The sequence below is a fragment of the Engraulis encrasicolus genome, chromosome 22 (assembly GCF_034702125.1).
Source record: "Engraulis encrasicolus isolate BLACKSEA-1 chromosome 22, IST_EnEncr_1.0, whole genome shotgun sequence".
Classification (NCBI taxonomy): Eukaryota; Metazoa; Chordata; class Actinopteri; order Clupeiformes; family Engraulidae; genus Engraulis; species Engraulis encrasicolus.
Genome location: NC_085878.1, coordinates 25394945 through 25407444, shown reverse-complemented (window position 1 = coordinate 25407444; position 12500 = coordinate 25394945). Strand labels below are relative to the sequence as shown.

The 12500-nt window shown below is 44.0% G+C and overlaps 1 protein-coding gene across 2 annotated transcripts in view; it reads right to left on the bottom strand.

The window, feature by feature from the left end:
* The window catches only part of coro2ba (coronin, actin binding protein, 2Ba), a 71322-nt gene that overhangs the window by 23130 nt on the left and 35692 nt on the right, over positions 1-12500 (bottom strand). Inside the window, exons 1-2 of one of the 2 annotated variants that reach the window (XM_063188169.1) lie at positions 10912-11140; positions 7375-7575 (exon numbers count right to left, since the gene is read on the bottom strand). In XM_063188169.1, the coding sequence (XP_063044239.1) occupies positions 7375-7575 (201 nt within the window). In that variant the 5' untranslated portion in view covers positions 10912-11140. Of the gene's footprint in view, positions 1-7374; positions 7576-10911; positions 11141-12500 lie in introns of those variants that run through there. The other variant, XM_063188168.1, reaches the window with a different exon arrangement.

Sequence of the window (12500 nt, the reverse complement as noted above, 5' to 3'; positions counted from 1 at the left end):
CTCATGTTGGGGTACATTCTAAAAAAAACCTGAGAAGACATGAACTAAGATAATGTAAAATGCACACTATATGGAAAAGAATGCATTTTATCATTGGTGAATCTTCATGGTGAAAACAGATTATTTTATCGCATATTCCAGCTGCATAGTGCAGGGTCAAGGCTGCCTCGAGGTTTTCCAGTAGTTAAACTCAATCTGATGACATCACCACGGACAGCGTGTACCCATCCTGCATCACATCTCTTTCTCTTTCTCTCTCCCTTTCTCTGTCATCCACCCTTTCTCTTTCTCTGCCTCTCTGTGTCTCTCTTTCGTTCTCTCTCTCTTGCTGTCTGTCACTCCATCCTCTCTCTTGCTCTATACTTCTCTTTATCTCCTCCCTCTACCTTTGTCTTTCTCCCTGTCCCCCCCCCCCCCTCTCTCTCTCTCTCTCTCTCTCTGGCTGCCTGCTGGCTGTGTCTCTAGACGATGCCTTCCAGAGCGGCTATCACGTTGTCAAGCAAATAGCGGTTCAGAGTTCGGTGCGATATTGTTCCCATGTGTCTCTATTACTCTGCACACATGTAGCGCACGGCGCCTTAAATGAACAACAGACTTGTGCTAAGTCAAGTATAGCAAACTGTCACTCAATTTTACGGACAGTTTCACCACGCGCAAAGGTACAGCGGTTAAGTGTTAAATGGATTATTTTCACAGTGCCCCTTTTGTTCCCCACTCAAGTCATTTCATGCATTAATAACCATGTATAAACAAGCAGTATGCAATGTCTGTTTGTCTGTGTGGGCAGGCCCGCCGACAGGGGGGACAAAGGGGTATGTTATCCTGGGCCCAGGGAGATAGGGGGCCCCATATTGGGTTCCCATTACATTGTATGTATTGGGTACAGGGCCCTTTCAGGTGACTTTGTCCTGGGCCCAGGGAAAACGGTCAGCGGCCCTGTGTGTGGGGTAGGTTTAGTAGCAGACAGGACTAGTATTTCTTATGGATTACATTACATTACAACTAACTGATACATGTATCCAAAGCAGCTTACGGATATTGCAGAGTATTGGTTACAGTCCTGGAGCAATGCGTGGGCTTAGGTGCCTTGCTCCAGAGTTCAGCCATGGGTGAAGCTGCTGGTAGGCTAGAGTGGGATTTGAACTCGCAACCCTGTGAATTGAAGACCAACTCCCTAATCATCAAGTCACAGCTGCTTATGGGGAAGTAATGCTGTCCAGCACAGTGCACCTACTGTGTCCTGGATGGGAAACATATTTATCTCTGTCCTTGAGGATTCCCTCCTCCTACTCACTTCCACTGTAATTTCACGCTGTGTTATCTGTACAAACCGCACTGTGATACTTTTTCTTCTTTGCACTATCTAGGTAAAATTATGTCTGTCTGTCATTTAGCTGTCTGTGTAGGGTGCACTGTACGTTGCCTACAGGGTTCTAAATTAACACACGCCAACCCGCCAAACACGGGTGAAAATTTATTTTGGCTAGTAGAAAAAAATACCTACCCGCCAATTTGGCTAGTAGCGCCCGAGTACAGTAACTTATGAACGGTAAACCGCTGCTCTGACGAACGTTAGAGGGCGAGATTTCCTACATTACCCATGGACACTAGCCTCCCACCGTGGACTTTCCAGTGCATCGAGCGGCAACTCCATGCTGTTGCGCGCGCCAGGATTGAAAACATTTCAGACGACCTGCCTTCTGTCAGCTAAGCTGCGCTCACACTATTCTGACAGGCAGCTCTCCTCCTATGCTCTCGTCGCTTTCGCTACAACCTTTTTAACGCCACTACTGCTATTATTACTATATGAACCTTGCTGTAACAGGCTGCATTTTTGAAGCAGCGAGGCCCTGACCGTTTCAATAACAGGACTTGCGCAGATAATGCATAGAGCTACTTCTGTTGTGTAGACTATGTTTTGTGCGAGTTATGAGAATGTGGCGGGGGTTAGAGCAAGGTTCTGTGTGTTGGTGAATGCTAGTAATTGTAAATAGTGACGTTAAAAATGAGTGGTTGTGGAACGAAATAGCGACAAGGGCAGAGGAGGAGAGCCGACTGTCAGAGTAGTGTGGCCGTAGCTGTCAGTTCAGTTGTATTCTGAAAGTGTTCCGAGTCCTGGCGCAACTAAGTTGGAAAGCCCACGCCATCGGAAAGGAAACAAAGCAACCAACGACGAAGCTGTGGAAGTAACTAAGGAAGCGAAGATTCCCGAGATATTATTTAGGCCTACTTTTAATTAAACTAGGCTTCTTGTCATTTTGTTGCGCATGGTAGAGAAGAGCTCCTCCTCTCTCCTCTCCTTTTCCTCTCATCTCTTCTCCTTCCTTGGTTTTGTAGTGTTTGGCTGTGTGCTTGGTTAGGCTACTGTATGTTAAAGGTCTGTTATGCGAGTGGCTTGTGTGATGTGATTCAGCTGTTTTCAGAGGAATTGAACAAAAACTAATCAAATTAATTGGGCCTAAGTAATGAAAGTAAAAAAATAAAGCAGAAGTTAAGCAATAATGAAAAAATAGGCTATATAGCCTATAATATGCTTATTATGTAGGCATATAGTAGCCTATGCAGGCCTATAGTGTATCTGTATTGTAGAAACAGTTGGACAAAATGACCATATTTAGAAAAAATATAACTAGCATAATGCATAGTTTATTTTGGCGAGATTAAAAAAAATGGCTAGTTGAACTTCTGTTTGGCTGGTAAGAAAAAATGTCCACTAGCCAAATTGGCTGGTGGTGGAAAAAGTTAATTTAGAGCCCTGGTTGCCTATATTCAAAGCTTTCTAAGTTATTGTGCAACCGAAAGTAAATTTCACCAAAGCAATAATGCATCTAGGAACATTTATCAACCACTTCTATGCAATTGCATGTGAGTGTTGGGTGTCTATTTTTACTCATTCCTGCATTTTTTATGTGTATTTATGGATGTGTATATTTCCTCATATCCAGTACAGCAGTGTTTTGAAACATTTTTTTGTCTCGTGTACCTCGAATCCTTTTTGTCATATGATTACCCCCTCAATCATGCTCTACTATGTCTCTTCCTCTACCCCAACATGACCATGCTCCATACATTTGTTGTTAATATTACATTTTTAGATAGATACCGCATACCCCCTACAGTGTGTTCAGGTATACCTTAGTGGTACCCCTGTTTGGTTAATTTCAACACAGCCATGATGCATTCATAATAACTTGCCGTTCCTGTGAGGGACTGTGCATTGAATGGAGCAGGACAAGTATATGTCCCCATATCCAGTACAGCACAGTGCCCCTACTGTGCTGTAATTAAGTTCATTTCAAAAAGCAATAATGCATTCGTCATCAACATCCAGTGGTTGGGTGAGAGCGATTGTGGCCTGGACTAGTGTGGTTCCTTGTCTCCTTGTATCCATCACACACAGTGCATCTACTGTGCACTAATAAAGTTCATTTCAAGAAAGCAATAATGCACTCATAAGCAAGCAACTATCCACACATACTGTCGACTGGATGGGATTGGACTAGTACTGTTCATTTCCTCTTATCTACAATGATGACACAGTGCAATTACTGTGCACTAATGACGTTAATTTTAAAAAAACAAGAATGCCTTCATAAGCAACTATCCACACACACTCCAGTTGCGTGAATGTGACTGCTGACTACATGGAGTTCGAATATATTTCTTCATATCCAATATACATATTGTGCATCTACTCTGAACTGATGAATTTAATTTCAACAAAGCAATAATGCATTCATCAGCATCTATCCACCCCACACTGTGTGAGAGTGTTGTGTAATAGTGACAGCAGAGCACTAGCATACTGTACTGTATTTCTAGTCCAGCACAGGGGAACCTACTCTGAACTGATGAATTTAATTTCAACAAAGCAATAACGCATTCATCAGCATCTATCCACCCCACACTGTGTGAGAGTGTTGTGTAATAGTGACAGCAGAGCACTAGCATACTGTACTGTATTTCCTCAATTCTAGTTCAGCACAGGGGAACCTACTGTGCACTGATGGAGTTAATTTCAACAAAGCAATTAAGCGGTATCGACACCAGTAAGCTCTCTTGACAAACACAAAGAACAAAGACAGCATGAGGAGAGAGAGAGAGAGAGAGAGAGAGAGAGAGAGAGAGAGAGAGAGAGAGGGAGGGAGAGAGAGAGAGAGAGAGAGGGAGAAAGGGAAAAAGAACACTGAAGAAAAGAGACTTTTCCAGTCCGAGTGCTTGGGGGAAAAAGAGCTATATTGCTCATATGGACACACGAAGGGCACTCATCCTGCCCTCGCCAGAAAAGAAAAAAAAGTTTTAAAAAAAGAAAGAAAGAAAAAAATTACCATTGGAATAGCATCAAATCATGCTGACAAAAGTGCCATTGATGGGGGCAAGAGAGTTCTGTGGGATTGTAGAGAACGCAACTCGATCGTTGCGGACAGACGGGATGTTGAGCATTCCACAGTTCCAGAGGGCAGTGTCTTGTGACGGACCACATGCAGGGGACAGGGGGACACATGACAATGAAAGGGATGGTGGGGGAGAGCACCATGCTACGCTTCACATTGGCTGGTTCACTTTGTTATGCTATAGGCCTAGGGCAGGGGTTTCCCAACCTATTCTAACTTGGGGCCCACACACTGTAAAAAATGCCAGCTGCCTCAGAATTCCAAGTTAATTTAAATCCATATTGTAAGTAATGTGAAGTTTTGAATTGCAGCTTTGAGTTCAAACAACACACACAACTCCATACAACTCACAATAAAGACTTAAATTAACTTTGAGTTCTGAGGCAGCAAACTTAGAAGTTCAAGTTAAACCATGCTGTTACCATTGCAGTGTGTAGGAGAATAAATTAACTAGGTCTATATAAGTTATCATAACATATCACTGATATCATTTTTCATTTTCACAACTGTTTGGGGCCCATCTCTGGCACAGTAAAAACACAACAGCAACAAATTTTATTTCGATTTTATATCAAGGCCACTTGGAAGTCTTCATATCCCACCAATGGGCTCTGTCACACAGTTTGAGAATCACTGCTATAGGGCATACTCCTTAGGATAAAAAAAGAGCACCTGGGTGACAGACAGTCCCTGAATTAAGTGGTCTGCACTCACTTTGTCTCTGATTTGACAAGCTTAAACATACCATATTTCAGTGATGCTCGATGTAGGAATAGAGATACCGCTGTACAGGGAAATGCTCTCTGTGTTTTCTCCCGGAGTCTAGTGGCTTTACGCTGACTTTAAACCTTTAAGACACTGTGTTATAAATTTGCTGTTACCAGATTGGCAATGACCAAGTCGTAGTGCATTACTAAAGGCCCTGTGTTGTGTCATAGTAGTGTAGTACTATGGTAATTAACTTTTCAATGACTATTACCGTATTCCACTGGTGGATAGGTGTGCATTATAGGGCTACACTGCTCTGCAGTAGTAGCCCTCTCAAGGCTTCAGTATATTGAAGTGCAACACCATCAAGCCTACTACAGTGTACAGGAACATCAGGCCTTCAGTAGTAGCCTAGGTTAAATGCACCATACAATTCTTCAGTAATACTGCACAGTGTATTTTGTAGTGTTAATTCAATACTTAGAGAGTCATTTAACATCTTCTAACATGTATTTCATCCAAGAGTGTTGAATTAGCCCTGAATTTGTTTTACTGTGTACTGCAACATCAAGCAGTAAGTGTGGCGGCAGCATACAGTAAGGCCTTCAATTAATAGATCTGCCGCACCATCGAGTAGAGTAGGGGGAACACCTCTTCAGAGCCAACTCCCCGCACACACCAACGCAGCAACAAAATTATTCTAAGTGATCTGGACCCATTAAAAACTCCTGGCACCGGCACCGGCACCGGCGCAGGGCTGACTTCTTCTGATTTCTGCCCACAGAGGACAATACGTTTGGGCGGATGCCAGCCCCGATGCCCAACTGAGCGATTTAAAGTCCCAGATTAATTTGCATTGCGCTCTGGCAATAGCTTAGTGTGGCGTGGCTTTGGCATGCGATCAGGATGAAAGGCTGCTTTTTCAGCCAGCAGAAATTTCAAGTTGCCTGCCAGGCAGGCCCCGTCTTAAAGGGGCCATGTGTTTGCAGCACAGCACGGCGTCAACTTCCCTTAGTTACTTTGCTCTCTTCAATGATGTTAGATGTTTTTTATTTCCAAAGGAAGCTCAAAGTTGTCACATTGCTTGCGAATTTTAGGATTTGACTTTTAAGCTGAAATACTACAGCTTTACTGTTGCATAGTATACAGTGCTGACATGTTTCCCAAAAGCTGTAAGACATCCAAGTAAGCAGTTGTTGTTTCCGTCAGTGAGTGAGAGAGAGAGAGAGAGAGAGAGAGAGAGAGAGAGAGAGAGAGAGAGAGAGAGAGAGAGAGAGAGAGAGAGAGAGAGAGAGAGAGAGAGAATGGAATCGTGTCAGTGGAGCAGCAGCGAAAGTGTGTGCTTTGCAGCCTGACATTAGATGACTGGTTAATACTCAAACCAGACTTTTGCCAGACGTGACCTCTCTCAGACAGTAATCCTATGACGTGCTAAGCACCTGAGGCAGTCGCGGAGACAAGAAAGGTAAATAAATGTTGAGGTGAAGGTGAGTGGCACTTAATATCGCAACTCATCACGCCCGGTCCGGACCACTTGTTTACATAAGACAGAAGCTGTGCTCAAAGCTGTAGATTTCCCATTGCAAAAGTAGATTTTTTTTGCAGCCATGCCTGTGTGCTGCTGTTAGGCTGGTCTTGAACTGAGCGGTTGACTTTGGAATTCCTATTCATTATTATCTCAAAGCTGCCTGGCTGCCTTTCTAACAGAAGTCTGTGTTTCACAGTGAATTCTCTGGCATGACTGAGTGGAATGGAATTTTTTTGTTGCTTTTTTTTGTTGCTGGCGGAGAAGACAATTGGGCCCCTCCTTTTTATTAACAGCCTTTTATGTTTTTTTGCGCCTTTTATTTAATATTTTTATGGGGAAACAACGGTCAAACAAGAGAAATATGTAAACAGACAGAAATATGTAAACTAGAATCAGATGCAGCTTTTTGTGTGTGAATGTACTGTATTTATATTGTAAACAGATTATACTTAATCATTGTTTTCGCTGTCTAAATTATGTCCATTTAGGTTGATTGTTGTCTATCTGATCTAAAAATGATCTAGGCTGGTGGACCAGTAAACTACGAGTACACAAGTCACATGTTACTTGCATGTCAATGCTGTAATGAATTACACACTGTAGTCAGCCTGCAGAGATGCCAAACTGCTGTAACCACAAAGGTAGAGCCACTGACCAGACAGACAGGCAGGTGCACTGCCTGCCACACAGCCATGCAAACAAATCAGCGCATTTGGTACTCAGTGAGGCTGAAACGGCCGTTACCTGGGAGACGGGGATGACAATGAAGGACCCTCCTCCAGCAGCCTCGGTCACTATGGCGAGGAACTTGGAGTTGACGGCACAGAAGTGGTTGTCATGGACGTTCTTGGTGATGGGAATGCCGTCGAAGCAGTGCTCCCGGTTGGCCACTTTGCCATACACGTTTCGAAACTTGGAGCTTCGGTAGGTCGGGCGCCATGACATCTGAAAGGACAACAGGAGAGGAAGGGGAGAGTTCAGAGACAGGCGTATCCACAATCTCAGCTCTACTGCATGTGTGATGGATGTGCAGTGATGAGAGATGTAGGGAAGGATAAATGTCAGAAAACACACCTCTCAAATGCCAGAGAGCAAAGCGGTCCATAAGAGTATCTATCTATGAATATTTATTCTCCCTTTGTAGACCGTATGTAGCTTAATATAACACAATTCCTACCCTTCCCATATCACACCATCACACTGACATCACATGTCTTCTATGCAGGTACATTGCAAACCATTCAACTGCACTTGGACTGTTGAAAGAACTGCTCATACACTATTTTTCATACAAGATCTATGCTCATGCTTAAAAAAATATTTGTGACGTTTTCCACGTCTAATTTTACTACTGCACCCCTGATAGGCATTAATTCACATGGTCTTTGACTCAGAAGTGAGTTTGCAGCATCTATACATTTAGTGGATGCCAAACCTCAGAGCAAAACACACACATTCAAACAAAGACGCTGAATTCAAAAACAACGTACAAAAGAACTGTGTGTCTTTACAATGGTGCCATTAAAACGAAAAGAATCCATAAACTTAACAAGGTTGTTAGAGCTGGCAGCGGATAGCTCAGCCAGACATGTTGAAGTGGTTATAGTATATCACTCACACCCCTGTAGGTGTGAGTCCATTTGAAGTACTGTGTTCTTGTGCCACGGCCAGTACGTAATGACCTCTTTGCCTAAGGGACTGCTTATGACAGAGACTACATATACATTAGGCATAGATTACTCCATGTCATTTAGCACCCTCCAAAAGCATAGCTGACTGTCGTCAAACATATGGTTTTGGAAAAGCCAAAAAGAAACAGCTTCAGAGCTAAGGGGGAAGTGGTTTAAGTCAGCTATAAAACTCAAACTCAACTGAATCACAGTTCGCCACATGAACGATGTGGGCTGGTGGGGGGGGGAGGAATCGCTGCCATACCATAGAATGAGCAAAAAACGTCACAGCCAGAATTAAAATGAACCCCAAAACTGACTCCAAGCTTAGAATGTGTGCATGTGTGCGTGTGTGCGTGTGTGCGTGCAGGCGTGCAGGTGTGTGGTCGTGTGTGTGTGTGTGCAGCCTGATCTCCAAAAATTCCGTGCTCCTGGACACGGATGTTAAGGACACAAAATCCGTGTCCAGGAGCACGGACTTTGCCAAAATTCCGTGCTCCTGGACACGGAATTGTTTTCCGTGCTCCTGGATACGGAATTGTTTTCCGTGATGGGCACACGGAAGAGCTTTCTATAGGCTATTACCACAGCACTGTGTTAACTCTATCATTAGAAAATACATACCAAATGCTAATCCTAAACAAAATAATGCTATAGCAATTTAAGTTGTGCCCTGACGAAAACATTCCCTAATCTTAACCTGTCATGAAAGACATATTTTTGAGAAATATATTTTCCAGTTGGTTGCTAGGCTATCAAACTCATATAATGAATGAAAGAAAACCAGCTGTGCCCAGACCAAAACAATCCCTAACCCTAACCTGTCAGTAAGAAATGTTTTTTTTTTTAGACAAAATATTTAAAATTAGAAAAATCCTGAGAAAACACAAAACTATGGAAATAGCCTATAGAAAGCACTTCAAACAATTCCGTGTCCAGGAGCACGGAAAACAATTCCGTGTCCAGGAGCACGGAATTTTGGCAAAATCCGTGCTCCTGGACACGGATTTCGTGTCCTTAACATCCGTGTCCAGGAGCACGGAATTTTTGGAGATCATGTTGGTGTGTGTGTGTGTGTGCGTGCGTGTGTGTGTGTGTGTTCTGGGAAACTATGGGATTTATGGTCTGCTAAGGTCGTACAGGTCACACACTCATGTGACGACTTCAGCGGAGAGCTCTCAATTCAGCATTGTATGTTTCCCGCACGGCAATCACTCCGCTAGCTACACACTAACATGCTACTCCATCATCTTAGCCCATTAGTAGCCTATTGTGAGCATGTCAGCATAGTAGCTGCTTGTAAGATGGAGGTCTGTTAGTGGATGATTTAGTTATGTGCATAGTTGTGTACAGTAGTGGTAGAAGAGCTGTTGCGGATGTAATTACAACACCAACAGTATGATATTATTTGCAGCTATGTAACATCACACTAGTGTTGTAATTACATTTGAAACTTACTTTTACTTCTACTTTATACAACTTTGGTTATATGGCGGTGAATGGAAGTTGGCGGGCAGTTCGTTTCAGTCTGGTTTCACTCACTGCAGTAGAGTGTGTGTCCAATGTGTCCAACGGGCAGAAGAGCATCAGTGAGGGTACAGCAGCTACCGTGTCTGAGGGGACAGCGGCTACCGTGTCTATGTCTTCAGACACAGCTGTCCCAGCCACACTGCTTTTCAGACTTTCAACAGACTGTGTAGGAGTCATTGTCTGTGTGTCTGTGAATAGACTGTGAATTTCTTCCCGTGGTCTGTGTGATTTTCTTCCAGTATTCCCCATCTCTCATACACATAGACAGATACACAGACAGGCACACACACAGTCTCAGACAGATGTGGAAATCTGCACACAGCGCTGCAAAATTCATAATTTTTCCATTCTTTTTTTTATACTTTTTCGGTCTTGTCTAGATGATGAGCTTTCAGATATCTGACATTTACAATAACTTTTTGTCACAGAGGTTATCAAAACATCTTACCAAGGGGCTGAAATGACTAATGTTGAAACATTTTCAGTTATATAGATTAATGTCCTTAAATAGCCCAGTATGTAAACACAATTTCTAAAATGGCTGTTCTCACTGCAGATTAAAATGAAGCACACATGAAGCAGCACAATGCCTGTCTGTTTCAAAACTTCTGCTTAACAGCAGAAAGAAAAAAGAGAGAGAGAGAGACAGACAGAGAGAAACTGTGTATGTGTGAGAGATGAGAGAGGGAGGAGAGAGGAGAGTATGTACGTAAGTAAGCCAGCCCAAGGCTATGGACACTGGGCACTGTGGCTCGCTCACAAGGACAGTTCTTGGAGCAGAGTGGGTTAAGCACATGCAGCTCCATGTGCCTGCAATCAGCCCACAAGGTCACATATATATTGTATATGCCCTTGCATGTGTACGAGCTGAGTACATCCCCCTTCTCTCCTCCCCACAACAATCCAACATCCTCATCCTCACAGTCATCTTCATCCTCATCCTGACAGAAGGCAGAGAGAGAGAGAGACAACAGCAAATAACAGTGCAGTACTTCTGGCCATCGTCCAGTCAACTGTGACGGGATATAGTCCTTTCCTTCCCTACACACTGCAGCCTGCAGTCCTCTCCTCACTGTCTTACCTTCAGTAGTGCTGGGCCAAAGCCGCTGTCTGCTGGGCGGCTCTCAGATTACAGATGTCTGCCTCAGCTCAGTGCGGCCTGAGACAAAAAAGCAGCCAGTATCCTCCTCTCCTCTCCTCTCCTCTCTCCTCTGCCTCTCCTCGTGGCTGCCTCCGCCTGCGCTGTGCATCCAGTTTGCTGGCCTGCTCTACGCTCTTGCATCTGTTTCTCTCGTCCCCCTCTGACTCTTCCACTCCCACTGCCTCTCTCTCTTTCTCTTTCTCTCCCCTCTTCTCCTTCTCCTCCTCCTCTCTTCTTCTCCCTTCCCTCTTCTCCCTCCCTCTCTCCTTTCCTCCCAGCCCCCGGAACAGGCCCAGCCCTGGAGTTACTGTAGTGGTCTGTCTGTCTGTCTCTCTCTCTTTCTCTCTTAAGAGCTGCGGACACTTCACCAGCTCGATCTATCCCTCCCTCTAGCTCCCCCCTCTCTCTCTCTCTCTCTCTCTCTCTCTCTCTCTCTCTCTCTCTCTCTCTCTCTCTCTCTGTCTGTCTCTCTCTTGCAAACAACAGCTCCTGTTTTATGCGATTGCCAAGACGGCCTTTGAATGCAAATTTTAAAGAGCATGCAAACAACTTGAGACTTCAATAAAGCCCCCTTTCAGTTGTCATATTCTCAAAATGTGTGTGTGTGTGTGTGTGTGTGTGTGTGTGTGTGTGTGTGTGTGTGTGTGTGTGTGTGTGTGTGTGTGTGTGTGTGTGTGTGTGTGTGTGTGTGTGTGTGTGTGTGTGTGTGTGTGTGTGTGTGTGTGTGTGTGTGTGCACGCTCGCATGTCAGCACGATTGTGTGAGTGTGTGTGCACCCTTCATATTTTTTTAAACATATTTCCTGTCTCTTTCATTACTGTCCTATTTTATAAGATATTACTCATGATGTGTTACGCAACCTCTTCCTACAGCAGTGAAAGAGAAGTACAGTGGACATTCGACCTCCAGCGTCTGGCGCTCAAGGTCAAAGCGAATACAGCTGACTGAATCATTTTAATTAAACCTCTTTCACAGTCCTCCTCACCGGAGGAGCAGCAGAGTAGGCACCAGTGCTTTTTGTCCAAAGGAGCCATCACAGGGTGCACAATCAAGTGCCTCATTTTCTTGGTGCGGCTGCTTCTGTCTGCAAGGCCTGGACTGGCCATAAGGCATGCAGGACATTTGCCCGGTGGACTGTTGATAATATTGGCTTGGCCTTCCCCTTTATGTAATGGCATTAGTCGTCATGACGCTATAGCAAACCTCTCTGAGTAAGATTTAAATATTCACGTTGGCTATTGTGGTCAAAATAGTGCGTAATAGATGACTAAAAATGTTGTCACAGGCTTCATTCACTTCGTTCACGTTTTCAATTCCAAATTAATAATTCAGAATTGAATAGTTCTGTCGAGTTTACTTTGAAAAAGCCTGGCTTGATTCTTCATCCCAGTCCAGTGCTGCTGTCTGGTGTGAAAAGAGAGCTGCCGCCTCAGGGTATAGAGAGAGGCCTCTTATTGTGCTGGAAAAGGTCATTTTCGGGCATGCTCAGTAAGTCCTTCACCTCGGGTGGTGTGAAAACTCCTTTTATT